Here is a 25,637-nt window from a genome sequence, read left to right on the forward strand (position 1 = left end):
CATTATTATTTTTATTATTATTATTTTTTAGACATTAAAAAGAAATTTAATGATGTCGGAGAACATCACAGATTTCGTATTTTGTTGAATATTCAGTGGCTGCCAAGAACTTTATATCCAGCTCTGTATCCCCTCCATACAATCTGGCAGCTGTGAGACATCTAGGTGGATTACTTTGATTTACTTCCAGAATATTCCAAGTATTTTATTATCCTTCACTTTAGACTAGGACCTCCTTGAAGGCCTAATGTGGGTGCATCCGGAATATGACTTTTAGTAGATGTCCAGGAAATATTTTGAATCAATAAAGATTCGGTCCTCATTACCCAGTATTATACTGCAAACTAAACATACAGTTATGTTCGGGCTCCGAATAAACGTGTAGAGAGACCCAAGTCTTCAAATAGTAATAATCACCACACCATGGATTTTTTTTTTTTGAAAAGCAGGAAGCCTCATATTTTATTCCATGGCATGAAAACTATTTGAAGTGCTAGTAATGGGGCCAATACTTGAGCATCATAGAAAGAGATAGATTTCTAAAAATTCTAAGTTATGAGTTAATAGTGTGATTGGCTGCTTTGTGGGGTCTTTACTTCTCAGCTTTGATGCATTCACACAGACCCTGGGTGGCTGGCTGAGACCCTTTCTGAGGAAATTCATTTAGTTGGTAAAACATTGGATACATTAATCTCTTAGGTTGTTGCTGACTCTTAGGGTATGATTCTAATCTCACGCCGCCTGTTAGGCCAAGGTTTTTTATAAGCTATATTATGAGGATATCCACACTAGCATATGGCATGAAATGTGATGTTATCAATTACGGAGTATTAATGTGATTTTGGCAACATTTGGCTTTGCAGGGATTTTCTTTAAAGCAATTACATTCACTGAGAAAAGATTTAAGTTAGTGATCTTTTTTTTTCCTAATTTACTTAAAGCATTCACTTGACATTTTAACTAAACTGTAGTTTTAAAGATATTTGATATTTTAAAACCACAAACACTATAGATTATGCAGTATGTACAGTGTGTAATTTAGGAGCGAGCGTCTGTTAGATGGAGTCATAACTTGCTCATTAATTTCTGGGAAATAAACTACACTCACACCAGTCATCTGTTTCTATTTAGCTTTTCACTGAATTTGCTTTTTTTTTTTTTTCCTTCAGCACTACCATGTCCAATATTCAAGATTGTTTCATTGGTATCAGTGATGCGAATGTCTTGAATGACAGGAGAGTGGAAATATTCTGGATCTATTTCTCCATGCAGGTCATCGTAGTCATTTCTTGAGAGGTGGAAACAGAATAAATTTGTTCAGTTTTGAGACTCCTGTTTCCGCCAGGTGAGGGTGCAGCAAGAATGCAGTTGTGCGGCCACTGGCCTATTCCCTGCTTTCGCCCATGCCCACTCCCCTCCCCCGGGCATGCTCTGTCTTCCCCCAGATGGCTCCATGTGAAATGCAATTACTTTCTTCCAGTTTCAGAAAGTATAGCAAGTGAGATTCTATAGGACACGGGAAACATCACTGGAAAAAGAGAGCGAGAGCGAGAGCGAGGTGTATCTGGACTGCTATTGGCCACACTTTGTCTTTTATGGGAATACAATGGCTTTCTTGTTACTGTTCTCATACCCCATCCCCTTCTTCTTCCTGCAAATGATTCAATTAGGGCACCAGAAAAAAAACAACCAAACCAACCAAACCAACCAAACCAACCAACCAACCAAACAAACAAACAAAAACACAAAAAAAACCCCTAATGCTTTGAATGTGAGAGATAGTGTTTTCTCCAGGGCCGACTCTGGCATAGCCTATTGGGGTAGATTCATCTTCTGGGTAAAATGGACCCCCTTCCAGCCCAGCCCCTGGGGTCAGCTGCTGCCCAAGGCAGGCACATGCGGAGGAAAGCCTAGTCTCTTTAGGCGGAATCAGGGCAGAAGAGATGCTGTATGCAGACGGACCCTCTGTATTTGTGGATTGATTTTCATTCCGTCTCAGCGTGGTCCAAATCTGTTATAATCTCAATCCTCTGAAATACCAGTGTTCTGCATCACAGCGTGTGAAGAGGTAAGATGTTGAGATGGTAGGTGACTGGCTGTGATAGAAATGCCGATGCAGAAGCTCATCTTATTTTCTTCCTTGCTTGCTTTCAATAACTTAATATTTTATTAATCTCTGGCTCGTTATACCCAGGATCGAGGTGTCTCACCACCCTGGTGGGCAGCAAGCTAAGAAGGACAAAGGATACAAATAAATGGAATCTGAAATGAGGCCCCTCTACAAATTCATGTGTCACTTTGGAAAGGCCAGAAATTTGGCTCTGGGTTGTTTGTTTTGTTTAGTCAACACTGAGGGGAACCCTTGAACAGCTCCATGATTTCCCAGGTGTTAAAGAGAGACCACTTGTCCCCAGAACAGGTATTCCTTGGAGGAAGGTGACTTTAGTCCCCAGGGTCCACGTGGAGATAATATAAGTGATGAAGTAAAGAGTGTTCTCAACGGCAGATTCGGAGAGAGATGGAAGAGTGTGTGTCACTGGCCCTTTCCCGACATCCCTCGCTCACCAGCAGTCCTCAGCTGGTGGAAACCCCGAAATCACATGTAGCTCTTGAATGTTCTTTCTGGTCAACTGGATCCACTCATCCTCTCCCCTTCCCCAAGCAATGTTGGATTCCATTCTCTTGTACTGAAATTTGACTCCGTTCCATTTCAAATTTGAAACCTTCCATGTACACGTTTTGTCTACAACTACGCATGATCAATGCCTCCAGGCTCTCAAAAGGTGGTCATATAATGTTGTTTTTGGAACTCTTTTTTTTTTTTTGTTTGTTTGTTTTTGGAACTCTTAGCATCTTGTTGCTTTTTATCTGAGCTACGACTGTTTGACGCTGCTCTTACAAAATCACAATAGTTTATAAAACTAGATACAACAACAACAGTAGCAGAAGTTTGTGTTTATATTAGTGTTACTACATAGGGGCACCTGGGTGGCTCAGTCAGTTAAGCGTCCGCCTTTGGCTCAAGTCATGACCCCGGGGTCCTGGGATCGAGTCCCATGCTGGGCTCCCTGCTCAGTGGAGAGCCTACTTTCTGTTCTCCCTCTGCCTCTTCCCTCTGCTCTCTCTCTATCTCTCTCTCAAATAAGTAAATAAAATCCTTTAAAATAAGCGCTACCACATTATGTGATGTCTAACCCTATGCAAATAAATATTTAAGATTTCCAAATGGCCTATGACCAAATGAAATGATCCACAACAACTTTTGTTCAATTTAATTTTGGAACCTAATGAGAGAATGTTTGGTTGTTAAATACTGTTTTCTTGGTTTTCATTTATTTATTTATTTATTTATTTATTTATTTATTTATTTACTAGTTTAATTATTTTCATCCGTTAACATTTTCTTGACTGCTTCTCAGGCCCGAACCCTCCAATCTATTGTTTTTATTAAATTCTTTAAAGTAATTCCAGATTTCTCCACAGTGGTGAGAAATAACACAGGGAGATTCTGGGGACTCTACCCAATTCCCACAAGGGTAACCTCTCAAAAGTGACACCATACAATACTGACACTGAACCGGCGGAGATACAGGCCACTTTGCAGCACCATGGGAATCCCTCATTAATTCCTGGATAGCCCCACACACACTTCCCTTCTGCCCCTACCACCTCCTTCATCGCTGGCCACAAAACAACCCTCTTCCCGTTTTCCATAATATTGCCACATCAAGTATGTTTTCAAAATGGAATAGTATAGCCTGTAACCTTTAAGGTTTGACTTTATTTTTTCCACTACGCGTCATTTTCTGGAGTTTCATCCAGGTGGTGCCCGTCAATAGTTCATTTCTCTTTCTCCCTGAATAGCAATACATGATATAGATGTGCCACAGTTGGTGAACCATTTACCTTTGAGTCATGTCCAAGTTTTTATTTCTTTTTTTAAAATTAAAGTAGAGTTGACATGCAATGTTATATTAGTTTCAAGTGTAGAACACAGCGAGTTGACAGGTCTGTTCATCATGCGGTTCTCACCACCAGTGCAGCTCCCATCTGTCACCATACCCGCAATTAACAACCAGGGACTATGTTCCCTATGTTGTGCCTTTATTCCCATGACTTATTCATCCCATAACTTCATCCCCCCCTTTCCCCCCTTCACCCATCTTTCCTCTCCCCTCTCATCTGACAACCACCTGTTTGCTCTCTGATTTATGGGCCTGTTTCTGGTTTTGTTTGTTTTGTTTTTTAGATTCCACATACAAGTGAAATCATATGGTATTTGTCTTTCTCGATCTGACTTACTTAGCATTAGACCCTCTAGGTCCATCCACGTTGTCACAAATGACAAGATTTCATCCTTTCTTTATGACTGAGAGTCCATGGCTTGTGTGTGTGGTGTGTGTGCATTTATATCATTCCATTCCACATATACGCAGACACCACACAACCCTCCCATACGTACACATCATCTTCTTTATCCATTCATGTATTGATGGACACTTGAGTGGCTTCCATACCGCAGCCATTGTAACTAATGCTGCAATAAGCATAGTGTCTATTAGTGATTTTGTTTTCTTTGGGTAAATACCCACTGGTGGAATTACTGGACCATGTGGCATTTCTATTTTAACTTTTTTGAGGAATCTCTGCACTGCTTTCCACAGAGGCTGCTCTAATTTACATCCCCACAAATGTACACAAGGGTTGCTTTTCTCCCCATCCTCCACCACCACTTGTTATTTCTTGTCTTCTTGATTCCGGCTGTTCTGACTGGTGTAAGGCAAATTCTCACTGTGGTTTTGATTTGCATTTCCCTGATGATGAGTGATGCCGGGCATCTTTTCGTGTCGGCCATCTGTATGTCATTTTTGGAAAAATGTCTATGTACGTCTTCTGCTCATTTTTTAATTGGATTTTTTTGGTGTTAAGCTGTGTAAATTCTTTTTATATTTTGCATATTAACTCCCCATGGAATATATGATTGACAAATATTTTCTCCCATTCGGTAGGTCACCTTTTCATTTTGTTGATGGTTTCTTTCACTGTGCAAAAGCTTTTTATCATGGTGCAGTCCTAATAGTTTAATTTTGTTTTTGTTTCCCTTGCCTTAGGAGACATATCTAGAAAAAAAATGTTGCTATGGCCCATGTCAGAGAGATTACTGTCAATGTTTTTTTTTTCTAGGAGTTTTATGATTTCGAGTCTCGCATTTAGATCTTTTATCCTTTTAAGTTTATTTTTGTATGTGGCATAGGAAAGTGGTCCAGTTTTATTGTTTTACATGTAGTTGTTCAGTTTTCCCCAACACCATTTATTGAAGAGACTGTCTTTTTCCCAGTGTATATTCTTGCATCCTTTGCTGAAAATTAATTTTCCATATAATTGTGGGGGTATTTCTGTGCTACTTCATTCCATCTATTTATGCATGTATTTTTGTACCAGGACCATGCTGTTTTAGTTACCACAGCTCCCAATTTTTTATTATTAAGAACAAAACTGCTATAGACATTTGTGTGCAGGTTTTATATGACCACAAATCTTCATTTCTCTGGGGTAAATGTCTAGGAGAGCAATTGCTTGGTTGTTATATATATATTTTTTAAGAAATTGTCAAACTAAAAAAAAAAAAAAAAAAGAAAGAAAGAAACTGTCAAACTATTTTCCAGAGTGGTTGTACCCACTAACGATGTAGGAACAACCCATTTTCTCCACATTCTTTCCAGCTTTTGATATTGTCACTGCTTTTGGTTTCGACCATTCTGCATGTGTGTGCCCTGATATTTCTTTGTGGCTTTAATGTGTATTTCCCTAATGACTAGTAATGTTGAGAATCTTTTCATATACGTATTTGCCATCTCTATATCCTTTTAATGAAATGACTCCTCATATCTTTTGACTGTTTTCTGATTGGATTGTTTGTTCCTTCACTGTTGAGTCTTTAATGTTCTTTATATATCCTAGACAGTTATCCTTTGTCAGATACATTGTTTGCAAATATTTCCTACCAGTGTGTAGTATGTCTTTTCACCCTCTCAGTGGGGTCTTTCACAAAAAAGTTTTTAATTTTTATGAAGTCTGACATGTCAATTTCCTTTATAAATTATGCTTTTGGTGCCCAGTCTAGGAATCCTTCAGTTAGTCATAGATGTTCCTCTATGTTTTTTCTAAAATTTTTATAGTTTTAAATTTATATCTATGATCCATATTGAGTTAATTATTAGATAAAGTTTAGATTTTGGTATAGGCTCATTTTTGTTGTTTTTGCCTGTGGACATCCTTTGTTCCAACATCATTGTCAACATGTCACCTTTACTCCACTGAGTTGCCTTAGCACCTTCGGATCAGTTGGACATGTTTATGTGGGCCTGTTTTGGGGTTCTCTGTTCTCATCCATTGAGGCATAGATCTGTTAATTTGCCACATGATCTTGACTACTGTATTTATAAAATAAGTCTTGAAAGTGAATAGCCTGAATTATTTTATTTTTTTTTAAATTATTTAAGCTATTCTATTAGGGCTTGAAGGCTTTCTCCTAAATATACATTTTTTAGTTGAATCTTGCCTGTACTTTCGAAATATCTTGTTGGTATTTAGATAGAAATAAAATTAAACCTGCATATAAATTTGAAGAGAATTGATATCTTCACAGTATTGAGGTTTCCAATTTGTTAGCATGGTATATTTCTCCGTTTATTTAGTTGCTTACTGATTTCTTTCCTCAGCATAGCAGTTTTGAGGGCATAGTTTTCTATCTGTTTTGTTACAGCTAAGCATTTAAAAAATGATTACAAGTGACATTGTAATATTTGATTTTGGTATCCATGTGTTCAATGCTAGTATGCATAAATGCAATCGAATTTTGTATGTTCACTGTGTATCCTTGCTCATTTCAAGTATTAGCTCCAGGAGTTTCCATCTAGACTCCTTGGCATTATCTATGGAGATAATTGTGTCATCTGCAAAGAGGGGGCAATTTTATTTCTTGCATCCTAATCCATATGCATTTGTTTTCTCTTCTTGGCTTACTGCTCTGGCTGGATCTTCCAGCACAATGTTGAATAAAAGTGGTGAGGCCAGACATTTTTGCTTTGTTCTCTCAGTCTTAAGGGAAAGTATCCAGTCTTACACCATCAAATGCCATGTTAGGTGTAGGTTTTTAAGATACCTATTATTAAGCTGGGGAAGTTTTCATCTATTTATATGTTACTGGAAAGTTTTCTCATGATTGGATGTTTACATATGTGCAATTTTTTTTTCTTTTCCTACATAGATTATCATGATCTTGTGATTTTATTCTTTAGGCTGTTGTGATGGCTGATTATACTGATTGATTTTCAGATATTGAACCATTTTTACATTCCTGGAATAAACACCACTTAGTCATGTTGGAGAATCCTTGTTATATTTTGCTTCTGTTTGCTTTTACTCTGTTAATTTTTTTTTCTGTTAAAATTTTTTATATCCATATATATGAGAACTATTATTAGTTTGTTGTTTTCTTTTCTTGCAAAGTTTTTGTCTGGTTTTGGTATCAGGGTATCTTATCTTGGGCTGCCACAGTGAAATATCATACACTGGGCAGCTTAAACAGCCGAGCTATATTTTCTCATAGTTCTGGATGTTGATACCTGATATCAGAAATCAGGCTCTGGCGAGGACTCTCCCTGGCTTACAGACACCTGCCTGCTTCTCACCATTGCTCATATGGCTTCTGCTCAGTGAATGCATGTTGGGAGCAGGAGGGGTTGGGGGGGAGTCTGTTTCTCTTTCTGTTCCACTTATGAAGCCACTAATCCTATCAGATTAGCACCTCAGGCTAGGATCTTATTTTATCTTAATTATCACCTAAAAGCCCTGTCTCTACATACAGTTACATTGAGAGGTAAGGGTTCAATATATGAATTCGGAGGCAATAATTCAGTCCACAGTGTAGGGTAACTGTAGTGTTATAAAATACATAAGGAGGCTGTCCAACTGCTTCTTACTTTCTGGAAGAGACTGGAAAATTGAGGTCCATTTTTTCATATGCTTGGTAGATGTCTTAGTGCATTCGGGTGGCTAAGTGTATATAGCAGAATAGCAACACAGATTTACTTCTCACAGTTCTTGAGCCCGGAAAGTCCAAGGTCATGGTGCCAGCTGATTGGTGTCTGCTGTGAAGGTGTTCTGTTACGGAGTCAGCACCTTCCTGTTGTCTTGCTCCTCTCATGGCAGAAGGGGCGGGGGATGTTCTGGAATCCTTTTGATAAGGGTGCTAGTCCCATTTATGGGGGCTCTGCCCTCAGGATCTGATTACAAACCAAAGGCCCCACTCTAAAAATCATCACCTTGGGGGTTCGGTTACAACTTAACGACTTTTGGGGAACAAACATTCTGTCTACATCAGGAGATTTCGCCTTTAAAACCACTTGGACTTGGAGATGCTTTTAGGGAAGTTTTGATAGTTATAAGGCTGTTCAAATGTTCTATTTTATATTCAGTAAGTTGTGGTGGTTTGTGCTTTTTTAAGGAAGCAGCCTGTTTCATGAAAGTCATTAAACTTATATATGCATTTTCTTTGTAGTTTTCCCTTTTCACTTTATATCTGTGGGGTCTCTGGTAATATTTGCTGTTTTATTCCTGATATTAGGTATTTGTATCTTCTACCTCCCTCACTTTTTGTGTCCGTGTTGCTAGATGTTTGTTGGTTTTGTTGATCTTTTCAAAGAATTAGCTTCTGTTTCACTGTTTTTCTCTTGTGTTTTTCTATTTTAAATTTCTTTGATTTCTCTTATATTATTATTATTTATTTTGTTATTTATTTTATTATTACTAGTATTTATTATTATTTACTTATATTAGTTGCCTTCTCTTTGCTTTAGGTTTATTTTACTCTTCCTTTTCTAAGTCCTTCAGATGGGAGTTTGGGTTGCTAATATGAGAGTTCTCCTCTTTTATAATGTGTATTTTTAATACTATTAACTTCCCTCTCTGTACTGCCTAGCTGGATCCTCTAACTTTTGATATCTTGTGTTTTTATCTTCACTCATTTCAATGTATTTTTTCTTCATTTCCCTTAAGAGTTCCTCTTTGATCCACGGATATTTAGAAGTGTGCTGTTTGGTGATTGGTGATGGTCCTGTCATTTTTCTCTTAGGAGTTTCTAGTTTGATTCTGAAACCTACAGCAGCTGGAATTGGGTATTTAACACCATAGACTTACTGGCAAACCGGAATTTCTCTACAACGGATGAACATTCAGACTTACTGCTTTTGGAATCAGAGATTTCTGTTCAGACTATACTAAATCATGTATCTAGAGATAACCCACTTAATTAGCAAACTTTAGGTAAAATATAAATTAACAAAGCATTTCTTTGACCTTGTGGAAAGCTGTTACTCTAGAAAGCATTATGCATAAAGTCTATATTATTATCCGAGTTCACTCATTCAGACTGCTGACTTTATCATCAGTAAAATTTCTAAATATATCTAAACCTAGTGATAGATGTAAAACACATCTGAGAATCCAAAGGCTTGTCTTGAAAGCCAAACATTAAAATCAATTCATTTGACCTCCGCTAGGGGTAGTAATCGATTTTTGCTTATTATGTTGTGACTAGTATATGTTTTATTTTCAAGAAAGCTAGGATTTATTTGGGTTTGATAATAAGAATCAGCACATTAACTATGAGTTGTGACAACCGACCATCTAATAGTTTAGGAAGACAATAATAAATCAAAGTACATGAAAATCACATTTTTTTTTTTCACATAGCATGTATGAGGATGACTTTGCATTAAGCTCCATGTCCCCTGCTTCATGCAATGGTGTATGATGCAATTTCTTTAAATAGAATTTTCTCAAAATTTGTTTAAATACATGGTTACTTAAGCATGTTTAATTTCAATTACCTGGCAACACCTTGAGTGTGGATCATGTAAATTATTTAGTGACACATCTCAAATAAACATACCACAGGAAAAGGAAATAACAGTGACTTCATCAAATAAGCTTGAATAAAAAACTTCGACTTTTTAACTCTGTTCATATATTTTTTCATGGTTTAGATTATCGGGGTTCCAGCTGCCGTCCTCCATAGTCAGCACGGGATCTATCCTCACGCTGTGGTTCACAACCGACTTCGCGGTGAGCGCCCAAGGCTTCAAAGCCCTGTATGAAGGTAGGACATTACAGTGCTCTGCACACACCTACCATCCAGTCGGTCTTCTTCTTGCTACTGGGGGCTAAAGATCTTGATGCAAACACAAGCTGCTATTTCAGAGGTGGTTTGATGTTATAAACATTTGGTTTTGTGTAATATATTGATGATTGCAGAACATTGCCTACTATAACTGCCCAACTGTCCAGCGCAAAACATGCATTTATGATTTTCCTTTATGGGAAGTTACTCTTTTGAGTTGGAGAAGTGGTTTCTCCCTTGACGTGGCACAGAGAAGTTTTGAAATTTTTGATTACTAATTCACAGCACTGCTTTTCTGGGAAATATTCACTTTTAACTCAGAAGTGTTTTAAGAATTTAATTCTTAAGGTTTTCACTGGACAATACTATGGCTAGTGCTTAAGGAAAGAGAGTACCATTATGTGAGTTTTTCTTGCAAAAGCTGAAACTTTTAATTGAGAAGATTGTTTTGGTTTGACTGTTTGGTTGGTGTAAGGCATCTGGAGTTTGTTTGCGTTTTCAGATTCTGTGCCCAGGTATCCTTTGGAGTCTTGATATTGTTGTACTACTGTTGAATTTAGGGGCAAAAATTTAAAAAAAGAGGAAAGAGAATACATCCTTGAGAGAAGAAGGAATAAAGATGATTTCCTTTTGAGAATTCAGTTTTAAGAAAAGACTGTACTAATTCTCTCAATGCTGAGGTGCGTCTGTTTTCATCTTGTTTTACAAAGATAGTTAAAATTTTCTTTCGTGTGTAATACAAATACTATTATTTTTGACATAAATAAATGCCAGAACCTGTGAATTGAAAATAGACTGTAGGTAGGTGTAGAAGCCAATCCCTGTTTTTAACCTCGGTAACTTAGGATCTTGTTCTGAATTAAGTCATATCTATACCTGTCTTTGTTTGAATACTTAGGGCACTTGTGGAAAAATCATTGTTTGTGGAAACCTAAGGGTAGAGTGTTCTTTGCACAGATATACAAACTGATCAATTTATCTTTTTATTTCAAGTCTTGGGTGAAGTGATGTTTAGGATTGTTTACTCTTCTGACTCCAATGTCTTTCAGGCCACTGTATTTATATACAAACCAGCATCAGGATATTTAATATACTTTGAAGGTATTTAAGTCTATTACCATCTGGGAATAACTTAATCTTTGGAGAGTAACAAGCTAACTGAAGATTAATAGGTCCTATTAGCTTTAAAATTTGTATATACCTGCCCCTTGTGCATATGCTAACTTCACGTAATTCTTTTGCTCAGCCTTGCAAAAGTGTTTCTAAGGCACCCTATCCTTGCTCCCCTTGAAGCATCACTTGTCCAGTCATATCTCATATAAATCTCAGATTTGTTCAGATGGTTGATAATGCTTCAATTTCCCTCTTTTTTTTTTGACAAAGTTGGTACTTGAATGTTTGTTACATTTTGCTCAATTTCCTAAGATAAATGTTGTGTAGACTTGGTTGATGTTGAATGATTGCCTCATGAGTAATTCTATCCACTCTTTCTGGGCTCTTTCTGCTGCAATCACTGGTTGTCATGATGGTAGTATGACACACGATTGGCGAGATTGTCTCTTTTGGAAAAAAAATATTTATTCATTATTTTTAAAAATGAGAAAAGTAGACCAGGAGTTAAGTGTAATGTGCATTGTAAAATTGCTGATATGTAGGCATGTTCTTTTTGAAATTTATATTTTAAATAATGACATTATAATATAGTCTGATATTTACAACTGGATAGAAGCCTTTTGAATGGAATTAAAAACTGCTTTGTCAGCAAAAACAAAATTGTATGTAATATTTAATATCTATTTTGTAAATATTTCTCCATTAGCTTAAAGGTTTCCTGAGAAAATCAATGTGTACTATCTGGAGAAATAAGGTCAAATGTGGTCTCAACAGAGGATTAAGGACTGGAGAATTAATCTAAAAGAGAGTAAAGCTTTCAGTGCAAGCACCGGCTAATTTATCAATAGTCTAATTTGCATAGAAAGTTAGGTATAGCTGTAGGCAATGTCACTGAAAAAAGTGAGGTTTTGTGAAAAATACTGCATATATATTCACACATACTCACTCATATAAAATATAAAGCAGAACCAATGATAATGGTCAGAAAATTATGTAAATTTTTGGGGGGAAGCAGAACACTGAATCCTCTAAGGGATTCAGATTTCCCTGTTTCCCAGGGGTTTTTAATTTTGATGACACTGTCCATCAAGTAATTAATATAAACCAAGTAATATAATAAAATTCTGATGTTTTATCCAAGACCTCTAAAGGAAATTTAATTTAATTTAGATATTAAACAGTAGATCAGCTTGTTCAAAAAATAATATTTTATAGTCTTAAATTAGTACTACTTTTTCAGGTTAAAATTAGAATTTATTTAATATTACCAGATTGATGTTCAAATTTTTAATTTAAGTGCATTTGCTTACATCGAAGAAAATCTTTCAAACTTTTAAAGTCTGTCTAAACATGATAACCTTGATAACAAGTTTAATCCAGGCGCTGAACTTTGTAGTTTTCTGGCAGTAATTTGGAATGAGCACTATTTACATAAATTATTATTCATGCATGGAAATATTATACTACATAATGAGTATGAAAACAATAATTTAAAAATTCTAATTAATGCGTTCAGTCATTGAATTTAACCCTGGAAATTAAATGGAAATATTTATAAATTTCACAGTAACATTGCTCATCTACAGTAATTGACTCTCTAAATATGGAGACCTTCAGGATCTTAGTAAATTTATAGCCTGTCAGTAAAATCAACATATTGCAAAACATGCATGCAGAATAAAATTAAAGCTACCAAATTCATAGGGTATTTTGTAACATTACATTTGCTAGTTTCATCATTGAACATTTTTCTTTTTAGTAAACTAAATAATTTGCGTATTTTTTTGGTAAATTTATAACAGAAAACTTTGAGACTACACATAATTTACCATGAACAGATAATTTATGCGTTCATGGATTACTATCACACCTCCTATATTTGCCTAATATTGAAGTATTATGTATGTAAAGAACAATTATTCATATATTTCTATTTGCCAACTTTAGTTTGCTAAAAGTTAAAAATACCAAAAAAAAAAAAAAAAAACCTGCTTTACTTATTTCATCAAGATTATGTATGACTTAAGAAAAATATAATTTAGGAGATCATAAAATTGACATGTCAAGGCATGAAATATATTATGTAATGACAGCACCCATGACAAGGTGTGGCCCTCACTTTACTTGAGCACAGGGAGAACAAATGAAGTTGGTGATGTGAAAATCTAGACCTGGCCCCAAAATAACTGTCACTCTTTATATATTTTTTTTTAATTTTTGAAAGGAGATGCCTCTTTCTTTCTTCCTTTTCTTTCCTTCTGTCTTTCTTTTTCTTTAAGATTCCTCTATTTTTTAATGTTTTTTCTTATTTGTGAAAAAGTAAATTAAATGTTGGAAATGCTTACGAATATATCATGAAAACTCCTCAACCTGACCTTTTAGTTATTTGGTATGATGTCTGATTTATTTTTAAATGACTTTTCTTGTGTTACTACATTTTGGCTTTGTTCTGGTAATCATTCAAATATTTTATTGACTATTTCCTAATTTTTATTTGTTGCTGTTTGACCTTTTTTCTTGATTAAATTTTTAACATATAGTTTTCACAAATTATTTACCATAGTTAGGTTGACTTTTTAGATATTTTTGCAGGTAAAATAAGTTTTCTTGGACATTGGCTGTGTTTTTTATAATTCCATATTTTGCGTGAGATAGGATTTTTATTATATGATATCATTTACATTTGGGTAGAAAATAACCAACTCTGTGATTCAGATTAATGTATACAATGTATATTCACTAGAATCAGTAGTTTCCTTGTATGGAACATTTTTCAAAAGTATAGGGCCATCCCATTGATTGGGAACCTAATTTTCTTTGAAGAATTGGCAAAGGTTTCTTATCTATGATAAAGTAGATATTTTAAAGCAATCAGAATTAAAATAATATGCATATTTTGACATGGATATTTATATCTGGTGAGGTAGAAGGAAGGTTACACTGGATTCTTGCCTAAGGCAAAACTGATAAATGGTAAGATACTATTATTTTCAAAATTTCTTTAAAAATAGTTGTTGACATAGTAGATGAAAAGGGAAAAATTTCAACGACAAATATAGATAGTCATATATTTTGATCATAAGATGCTGATTTTACACACTCAGCTTATCTCTCATCTTTCTAAGGTTCCATCTTAGAATATACTGGACTTTAATTTTATGCATGCAATGTAAGAATCGGAATGTCAGAATCTATTTGAATGAAACCAATACTGGTGGTATAATGGGGAAGAATTTGACATACTAAACAGTAAAAATTTGCTTGTGGCAGGAAATTGTGTTTCATGTAAAACAGTTCATTAATTGGAATGAGAAAAACAATTGCCCATGAAACTAGTTTAAGATCATCCCCTGGGTTATAAAATGCTTTTCTAAAGAAATTGTGCTTTTTCAAGTTTTTTTTTTTATCTTAAAATTATGTGTTCTACAATTATAACATGATTTTGATTACTAAGGTATATGCATCTCTGTGGATGGATGACAGATACATACATGATGCATGTGTGTGTAGGATGGTATGAACTCCTGTATACATTTCCTTATTAAATTCTTACACGATTCCTCTAAGCAAAATAAAGTTGCCTAATATTATCAAGTAGAGAAAGTGAGGTCATAACTCACAGTAATTGAGTTTGCCAAGACCACATAGCTATGGAATTGTGAAAGCAGAGATTAAACACTAGTCCGCCTGTTTTCCAAAGTTGTAATTTGTAACCACTCACCACAGAGCCTCTCATATACTTATGTTTATTTGTGCACACATATGCAGATGCACTCCCATGACTGTACGTGTTTATACACGTGTGCAGAGAATTACATTTTTGCAAAAATACATACACAAATGCATATACATGTGCAGGTACACACATATGTATACTCCAGAGAATGTGTATGTGGTTATGCAAGTTGACACACAGATGTCCTCATCCATTCTTTTTCTCATTTATTTACTTAGCATTCACTGAGCATCTCCCAGTGACCCAATGTTGAGCTAAGTGATAGGAATATGCAGATGAGAGGGGGAGGTTGCTTCTGAAGCCATAGTGATGGAGAAAATGGTCCCATTCCGGCAAACATGAAGAGTAACTGGTGTTTGATAAGGTCAGGCAACGAGGGAAGGCCAGCTGCCCTTGGGGATCAGGTACAGGTCATTACAGAGTCAATGCTTGGGCTCAATCTCAGATACTGTGCTCGAGAAGCCCACGTGGCAAATGCCTTCATGTGTCAGGCACTGAATAGAAGCTCTCCAGGAAGGTCGAAATGGGAGGATCTTTCTGAGTGAGGAAGAATCATGTACAAGACTATGGAGGAAAACCAATTATTGTTTTTAAAAATGCAGAAGCAAGGGGAGGTTAATGGAGGGCTGCCTGGAGGGGGAAATGGCAGGCCTCCCCGTTCTCCTCAGGCTTCACATGGGCCTGGAGTCAGCCCCTGTCCCCCCCCTCACTCGAGGAGGTCGGGTCATGTGGTTTCATCTGTGGGCTACAGCACTTCCTCTGTGCCATCCTGAAAGAAAGGCTGAATTAATTCCACTGGACTTTTAAATAAACTGTAGCATCTTTGTGCTTCCATTTCACAATATGTCAACTTTTGGCCTTTAAATCATGGCTGTGGTATCGGAAACCATGCAAGGAGAGAGGTGATACGGATCTGGTAAATTCCAAATTCCACAGCACTTTCGCCTTGGGGCCAGCTGGCACTTGGTACAACATCTCTCCTGCCTTGACTTCATGTCCCCAAGGGCAAGAATGGGCTCTAAAGGAAAATTGCAGTCCTCGACATTTGTCATCACATGAATATTCAAAACCATTTTTTGATGAGTAATCTACATTTGACCACAATTTGATTTCATCTACTCTTTCTTTCTCTTTTGTCTCCCCTTCAATCCCTAAAAGGAAAACCACTAGTGAGTGACCCCATTAAATGACGTGAATTTGATTTTCCCTCTGGTTAACACATCCTACCATCCAGAGGTTTCTGAAACAGCACTGAAATGATTAAGAGACAAACAGATGAGGTGGTCCACAAGGTGCTCAAGCTGTTCATGTTTAAAAAATAATGGACTTAACAGAGGCCATCGCAATAAGCTTGCAAGAACTTAAAATGGATTAATTTCATTTATTATGCGTTTATGTCATGGATGCAAATGGCCCACATTTTCATGTATTATGTAGGTTTTCACCAGGGAAAAGGGAATCTTCGTTGCAGTGCAGCCTTTTCGTTCTGGGGTTCACTGAGTCATTAACTCCGGGGCTGGGGTGAGGCTCCTGATGGACAGTGTGTTTCTCCTTGGCTGAATATATTTGGCATTTCCCTCTGACACATCCCTCAAGCAGAATTTTCTTTCCTTTAACATGCGTGGATCTGGACTTAGAAAGAGCAGCTAGATTATTACCCTTCAAGCTCAAAGCTTTATTTAGAATGTCAGCACTGATTTATTTCTCCCTTGAAGTGATTATCCAAACTCAACCTGAATTAAAGCGTGGAGCATGAATGACCCACCTGGCAGGAGAGAAAGCTTTCTGACTAAAGAAAGTGATGGTGGAGGAATGGTAGTTAGCTGTCCATGAGCTGACACTTGAACGTCATCTTGGGTTTATAACAAGAGATGAGGCTGGAACAAATGGGAACTTTCAGAATCCCTTTGCTTGTGACTATTTAGGTTGTGAGGGTTGATACACCCAGGTAAGGACATGCCTTCACCTTAGAGTGAATGGAGCTGTTGGCCCTCGTATCAGACTTTCTCTACTTCTCTAGGCTCACTTGCCAGAGCTTGAGCTATTTTGTTGTTGTTGTTGTTGTTGTTGTTGTTGTTCTTCATTTGCTCACCTTTTCAGCAACAGGTACATGAGAACCACCAAGCAATGATTTTAGAATGGCCCTGGAAAATAATTATTGCTGTTAGTAATATCAATGCTAACACTTCCAAAGAGCACAGACATAGGAGGAATATGATTACTTTTTTGAAAGGACAATGTTAAGGCATTCAGCATATAATGGGGAAGAAAAAAAAGAGATGCAGACCTCCCAGAAAGAAATGAGTTCAACCAATCTAGCAAGGCGTAGATGTAACCCCTGGGCATTGACACATTTAATGAAAGAAGAAAAGATAAAATAAGTGCCCGAGGCAAAACACATTGCCAGAGGCAAAGCCATGTCCAGTCCAGCTCAACCAAGAGGCTGTCATGTGCTGTTCCAAGATCATTGAGTCTGAGAGTCCATTGAACAGCCATGACTGTTGGGAGTGTGAATGCATGGAGGCCACTTCCATCTGTCCCTATACTATATCTCTGACTTCCTTAATTTGGGACCATCTCATTTTCTATGAGGCTCTAAAATTACACGCACGATTTTGTGTTGTGTGTGTTTTTCTATGGAAAACATTTGCCAGACTTTAGCAAGTTCTCAAGAGTTTCATAACTAATGAAAAGGTCAGAATGACTTGTGTAGATTTATGATAAAGCTCCGTTCACCTGCGGCATCAAGTGCTCTTTCTATCACTTATCTTATTTCTTATTTTTGTTGTTCTGATTCCATGTTTAAGCAAGAAGCCTTCAGGTTACAATGTGGCATCACATATAGGTCTAAATTGAGAGAAAAAGGACTGTTATATCAGTGTAAATAGTCTTGTTCTTGTGAATTGCAGTTTATTAATTTGGCATTTTGATTGTATATATGTATGTGTATATATACTGTGAACTTAATTAATGTGTATTTACCCCAGAGAGATGGAATCTACTCATATGCATTAGAAAATCTAGTTTCTGATTCAGTAGAAGTAAATTACTATAAATTCATTAAAATAACATTCTGCTGTGAGGTCTATTGAGAGAGACCAAGCCAGTCTTTTGCCTTGACAACACGTGCTTGCACACGCGCGCATGCACATACACACATACTCATTCTATAGCTATGTATGTTTTTCTTTCAAGCATTACCACAAGGAAATCTTTTTTTTTTTTCCAAAATGCTCACATTATTAAAAAGATTCGGCTAGTTTTAGTCCTATATGTCCGTAATATATGAAAGGGAGGAAAAGACAGTATAATCCTATCCTGGTAAAACGTGTTTTGAAGCACTTTCATGTGTCTTTATGTGCCGGAGTATCCACATGTCATGTATATGCATTGCATACACACATGTGTGCTCGTGTGAATATTCAGGGAATTGTAGAGTAGTTGAATTGTTAAAAGCACATTACTTTGGGAAGTAATTGGAATGGGAGGAATTTGGAGGAAGATTTATTTGATTTCTCTCTATAGTTGTATCATTTAACTTGTTGCAAGGAGCATTGAAAAACTAAATTGTTTCATGAACATCATGAAGCGAGATGATGTGGACATTGGTATTCTTAAGTGAATCTCCTCTGACTCTCACCTGAAGTTGAATGAAGTAGAACCAGGTGATCAAAAGTTCTTCAAGGCTATATTGTTGTCAAATGTCTGACTTACTGCCTTTGAAGGCATCCCTGTAGCTGACATGTTTCCATTGCCTGAGAATGGGAAGACCATGCATCCTCACTAGAAGTCCACGTGCAGAAACAGTAGCCTATCCAAAGAGGACATGATAAAAAAAGCAAAGTAATTCCATAGAAAAGGCATCTTCCAAATCATCATTTGGTAACAAGATAAGGATTGGTTAATATTTGTCCTTGGAGCGTTCCCAAACCATGAGTAATTGTACTTGCATCTCTTAAAATATTTCTTCTTGATTATAATTTAATTTATTCCTTGTACTCCTTCATCCCCCAAGACTGTTTTGTTTGTGATGATTTTTAAAAACCGATCTCTTGTGTCAAAATTCCCTGAACTTATAAGAATTTATACAAACAACATTTAGAAATAACTCATCTCAGGTAATCTTTGAAAAATAAAAATTCATCATCATTTAAGATGAAACTTTATGAACAAAAATTATGAGACTGAGTGATTTTTGAATAATGTCTCTTCTTTGGCTGCATGGATCTGTAACGTGTGACTCAATACAGTGGAAATCAGATGATGTCTCTCACCATTGAAAGACTGTCAACCACTAGCTAGCTGTTATTTGGGGACTAGGGATGGAAAACGTTAGGGGAGACTAATTATGTAAATGTATACACGTGGATGAGGGCAGGGATCCTAAGGTCTGGGTGTAATCCAGTTCCCCAGTCACAACAAGTGTGTCTCTCCCACGTGTTACACAGGCATTGATTGCATCAGATTCTTTGTTGTAAGATGAAGCAATAGTGGCACCTGCCTCACACAATTGCTGGGAGACTTACAGAAAATTAGCTGCTGCAATGGTTTGGCTCAGTCTCTGGTGTGTAAAAATGTTAACCTCTGCTTCTAGTTCTGCAGATTGGCATGAAAAATGTCCTCAATAGGTATAGTGTGTCCTTATTTCTTCAAACTGTGAATTACGTGATATCCTTTTTTAATACTTATGCCCCTCTCTCTTGGGCTAATATCCCCTCTTTGCCACCCTCTGCTTGGACACCTGAGTCTCTTCGTCTTTTCTATGTAGTGAAAAAAATTGCCAGATGTAGATGATTTTATGATTTTCTAAGTGAGAATGCAACATATCATTTTATCCCAGCTAAGAGGTTGGGTGGTACTTACTGGTTTTAGGACAAGCTTGGAAATTGTGCATTGTGGCTAGGGTTACTTCTCATTTTTTCTCAAATATCAACTCATGTATGTAGGTATTTTTGTTGTTGTTTGTTCATCATTTTAAAATAACAGGAGTATAGGATAGAGGTCACAGAGGAAAGGCAAAAATTACTTTTTTTTTTTTTTTACAGTTGCTGCTGGTTATAGTTGGTTAGTCTGGGGTAACACAAGGAAGAGATGTGAAAGAATAAGGTTAATTTGGATTATGAAAAGAAAAAAACATAGGCATACATTGAAACCAGAAGGATCCAAGAATGCTGGAAAGGCACGTGAAATATTTAAATTAGAACAAAAATATTACAATGTGACAGATATATCAAAATCATTTTAGTTTTAAAGATAGAGAAACCTCCCCTCCTCAGATCCTTTTGTGAAAGATATATATGTTACATTAAATATAATCAGTCTGTAGCTATATGTAAAACTTCATATTTAAACAATGCTTCACACTTTGATGTATGGTTGAATAAACACCAAATATGCATCCAAATGATAAAAAGAGATATAAATGTTTATCTGCAGAGTTCTTAAATCAGTCTACAGGAGATTCAGAATTCATTTCCATTCCTGACTTTGCATTTAGATGTAAATTTATTATCATTTCTGATATCCTTGCTACCTAAGGTTGACGGTCACTGAATGTCAAACAGGCATCTGTGTTGCTAAATATAAGCATATTTTTCAAAGGGTATATTAGTCTAAAAAGTTTCCAAACTTATTGGGTGGTTTCTTCATTTTTATTGCTTCTTTAAATGTAGTCAGAAAATGGTAATCTACAATCTCTTCTGAATAATAGATATAATGGCGACCTCTATAGAATTTATATTTCAAGAGATAGTTCATTATGGGTTTATTCTTAGTTTCAGCAAAATGAGGCACTGATTCTATTACTTGAAATAGCATTATATAGAGTTGTACTATCAGTTGGTGCATTTTCTATATTTTTAGGGCAGCTTTAGATTTATAGAAAATCACTCATCTCTTATTATTTTAAATGCTTATGTCACCTCTCATTCCTTGGTGCTAATCAGAGGGGCATAGACCTAGATAGGAAATATCTTTGATCGTGTTCAAGCGGTCTTTGATCTTTGATCAAAGGTGAGAATTCAGAGGCAAAATTTAGCTTATGAATCATGAAAACTAATAATTTTGTCTTGTATTTGTGCTCTCCCAAAGCTTTTCTCTAAGAATTGGTTATGGAAACTCTTGTGCTGCTCAAGTACCCATTTCATGACAGTAGAGGATGAAATGCCCTTTCTAGACAGCCTCCGTGTTTGTTTTAACTAACTTCCTTGCAGACATTCTTGACATTGGTTCTTACAAAATGTAACCTTATATTTCTTTCATATCCTCAGAGAGAAAAAGTATCATTTAAAAAAAAATAAAAAGAGTGGCCTGGGCCTGTCAACTTACAACATTAATTTATACACATCCCATTAAGCTTTGGTAGTCATTTTAATCAAAAACATCTCTAAGGTTTCTTTTTTTTTTTTTAATCAGGCCTATATTTTTCCTAAAATATGTTTTTAAATATTAGAATAACGGAATGGAAAGCTCCATTTGGGAAAAGAGGAGGGTGGGTGAGTAGACAGCTGGTGTGTGGGGGACACTGCAATTTCCTCCTGCAGTTCTGCCCAAGTGTAGGAGGGTAACAAATGGGAGATTTTGTGCAGGAATAAGATGCTGAACAATTTCAGCTTTGGATGCGTTATCCATCTTAACTCATAAAAATGGGATTTTAACATTCCACATCTTATTTTTCATTTTTGAAGACTTTCACACTTGCTCAAAACCTTCCCATATGGCACAATTCTGACATGTGTATCAAAATTTACGTATTTACTTGACTCTTTTTTGGAAGAGAAGTTGAGATGCATGAGTCATAAGAACAGTGATAATGAATTATTTTTTATATTAAGTTCACCAAGTCAGAGGAACTAGCTGGCATGTGTTTATAATTAATCCATATACATTTACTACCAAAGTTTGTGAAAAGTTAAGTATCATTGCATTTGTAAACTACCCTATAAAATAACTACAGACGATTTGTACTTTGAAGCATAAACAGTGAACAGAATACAACATTGCAATGGGAATACAGCATTAACATTTACAACATATTTTAGGCAGTATTCTAACCACAGACAATGCAGTTATTTTGGTTTTCAACAGCTTCAGTACAAGATCCCATCTAGCAGGTCAAGCCACATCTATGCAGCTCTGCTGCTACAGTGTGAACGCAGCCCTACACCATGGTTGCATGAATGAGCGTGCGTGTGTTCCAATAAAACTTTATTTACAAATACAGGTGGCCATTGTGTGGGACCCCAGCCCTAAAGCCAGAGCTTTTTCCTTCTCTCAGAAGCCTGATATGCTGTCCTTTTTTTGGTGGTTTGGCTTCATAATTCAACCCGCCCTCTAAATACGCAGTAGAAAAAGTCAGTGACCCTTCCTAAGGGCCACCTGCGAAGGCCAAGCTTGTCGTTCGGCTGTGGCTGACAGCACAACCTTGTGAGTCTCTTGACTCAAACACCTGGAGACTCAGGGCTTTAGAAAATTAAATAATTTTGAAGATGGCTATTAGCAAATTGTCTGCTGACGCTTTCCACAGACCTTGTTTACATTTTCGCCTTTGTATTTCATGTGTAAGACGTGGCCAGTGAGGACATTGACATTTGATTATGTGCATCCAGGGTGGGCTTCCTGAGTTTCCTTTCTGTGTGTCCTTTCTTCTCAGAAGCTCCCAGGTCCACAGGAATTGCACTTTGATTTCAACCCCAAAAGCACTTCTTAAACTTCTTCATCTGAAACGAGAGGTCCACTCTTCAGATCTTGACTTGCAACCCATCCATGCCTAGGAAACAGCTAGCAGGAGACGTAGGAGAAAGGGGTGGCTGTGAGATATGATTTCTATGTGGTGAGGGGAGCAGTTGAGTCTTCAAAATAATTTTCATAGAACATCTATTTGTCCTTCACATTTCCCGACATCCTGTCATTTTGAATGTGGTGAATTAACAACTGGAGGCTCAGTGCTGAATGTTGTTTATCATGTTTAGAATCGGACTCTGAGGACAAATGCACTACAAGAGTCGCTTGAACCATTTGGAAAGGGTTTGGAGCACTTTACAGTATAAAACTGTGCCAGTGGAAAAATCCTACTCAGCATAACTAAATTGTAATATGTGTACTATTATGCTCACTGCCATCTGACAGCTGTTTGGTTCCTCTGTGAAATGAATTAGTGCTGTCATTTTCCTAATAGACCAAAAATAAAATTGCTGGCATTGTTTCCAAGGAGCCAGTTCTAACAGAAGCCAGTCTGAATGAATTGCCCTCTCCCTGGTCACAGTCATGTGTGTTACAGGACAGGCTATCAGAACATAAGGCATTACTCAGAATACTAATGGAGGGAAGCAAAACACTTCTCAGAGTGAGTATTACTTAGGACTGACTCAAAATAACCACGGATGCTTCTGATCCATTGAGTGGCTCCCTTCGAAGGTGACTGTCAAGGCATGCATTGCTCTGGCTCGGAGTATTTGTAATCACTCACCAAACTCAAATACCCCTAAAGCATCTTTTAGGCTGGTGCTAACTCTAAGGATGGTTTTGTGAAAAAAGTGTCCTGTCTCGTGGAGCTTGAGGAGAAGGGTTATGTGTCTTGTGCGGGGATGATACAATGCTACTCAAAGCCATGTCTTTCTTCTTGACTGTCAGCAGCATCAACAAAAACCCTAATGTTTTAACACAATTGTGAATCCAGGTTGATTGTTTCTGGCACTTATAATTTATACACTGAACTACTAGGTGTTTTACGTGGTCTCGTTTTGCACTTTAAGACACACTCGCACAGATGGGAATTAAAATCTCCATTTGGCAAATGAGGAACTGAAGATCAGCAATGTGTTTGTGCTCACACAGCTAGTAGGGGGCTGCTGCTGGAATTTAAATCATTCCTACTTTTAGACAATTGAGAAGCAAAAGGATACTAAGGCTGAAAATAGATGGCAAACCCTTTGGTCTATGAGGGTAACTATAATTTCCCTTTCCACATCTTTTTTTTTTTTTTCCCCCAAAGCTAAACATTCCCAGTGCATGCAAAACCATTGCTTTGCATAAATAATAGTCAAAAACCCTTCTTTGAATAAAACACATTGGGTTACATCTTTTCTGAAGTGAAAGTACATGTCAGACATTAGCTGACTGATGGGGAGTATAGTAGTCTAGGATTCCCCCCTCCTTTTTTTTTAAGATTTTATTATTTTAATTTTGATTTTATTTTTAAAGATTTTATTTATTTATTTGTGAGAAACAGAGAGAGAGAGAGAGGCAGAGACACAGGCAGAGGGAGAAGCAGGCTACATGCAGGGAGCCCGACGTGGGACTTGATCCCAGGTCTCCAGGATCACACCCTGGGCTGAAGGCGGCGCTAAACCGCTGAGCCACCAGGACTGCCCTATTATTTTTATTAAAAAAAATATTTTATTGATTTATTTGAGGGAGGGAGTGAGGGAGAGAGAGAGAGAGCAGAGAGAGAGAGAGAGAGAATGCACAAACTGGTGGGCAGAGAGAGAAAAGTCCTCTCTGAGCAGGGAGCCTAACACAGGGCTCAACCCCAGGACACTGTGATCATGACCCGAGCCAAAGGCAAATGCTTAACTGACTGAGGCACCCAGGTGCCCCTAAGATTTTCTTTATTCATAAGAGACACACAGAGAGAGGCAGAGACACAGGCAGAGGGAGACGCAGGCTCCCTGCAGGGAGCCCGATGTGGGACTCGATCCTGATCCCGGGACTCCAGGATCATGCCCTGAGGCAAAGGCAGATGTTCAACCACTGAGGCACCCAGGTGCTCCCCTCCCCTTTCCTCAATAACACACTTCTATTAGTGCAGCATTGATAGGACAAGCAAATGGCACAGCAGTTATGTTTCATGGTTTCTGGAGTAGATAACCTGAGTTTGAACCTCAATTTTATTACATTCTGTTGACCCTTGGGGAAATTACTGAACCCCTTTGTGCCTGAGTTTCCGCATTTTAGAAGGGAGATGATAGAATTAATGGCTTCATAGGCCATTTGGAAGAATTGCATGGGTGAATGAAACGTAAGCTACTTACCAGTGTGCCTGGTCCAGAGTGAGTGCCAGCCGTCATTATTACCGGCTTAATGGGTAGTGCCAGACGGTTCTTGGTTTAGGTTCTGCTTACAGCTATTCAAATTCAATTTATATTTAACAATATTAACCATAATAATATTAAACATAATCCAAATGGATTTTAAACAAGAATAGGATAATATAAATAAAACATAGTATCATTATGAGTACAATGTACATGCAAGTAATGTAAATAGTACAATAGAAACGTTAATCATGAATTTAATGTAAATTCCTATCTTACTACACTAAAACTCAACTGGGTTTTAAATTCTTTATACTTAATGATAGGAAACGTCACCTTTATAAACTTATTTTCCCCACTCACACTTTCTCATCACTAAATACATGCCTGGGCTCTATAACAATTTTTGCATAATCATGTTTCATGCAAAACACATGCATAGGATTTTAATAAATGTTAGACTGAAAGTGAAGTAATTGGAAATAGTATTAAATAATGTTAAACAACTTTCTTGAGAAGATGGTAAAGCTAAAGTTAAAGGTGTTACTGAAGAAACATCTTTACTATTCCC

At 36.9% G+C, this 25,637-nt stretch overlaps 1 protein-coding gene across 1 annotated transcript in view; it reads left to right on the plus strand.

Moving 5' to 3' along the window:
* CSMD1 (CUB and Sushi multiple domains 1) overlaps nt 1-25,637 on the plus strand; it is a 1,877,909-nt gene that overhangs the window by 559,510 nt on the left and 1,292,762 nt on the right. Inside the window, exon 3 of the mRNA XM_041753151.1 lies at nt 10,050-10,162. Within this exon, the coding sequence (XP_041609085.1) occupies nt 10,050-10,162 (113 nt within the window). The remainder of the gene's footprint in view (nt 1-10,049; nt 10,163-25,637) is intronic.

This window comes from Vulpes lagopus, chromosome 4 (genome assembly GCF_018345385.1).
Source record: "Vulpes lagopus strain Blue_001 chromosome 4, ASM1834538v1, whole genome shotgun sequence".
Lineage (NCBI taxonomy): Eukaryota > Metazoa > Chordata > Mammalia > Carnivora > Canidae > Vulpes > Vulpes lagopus.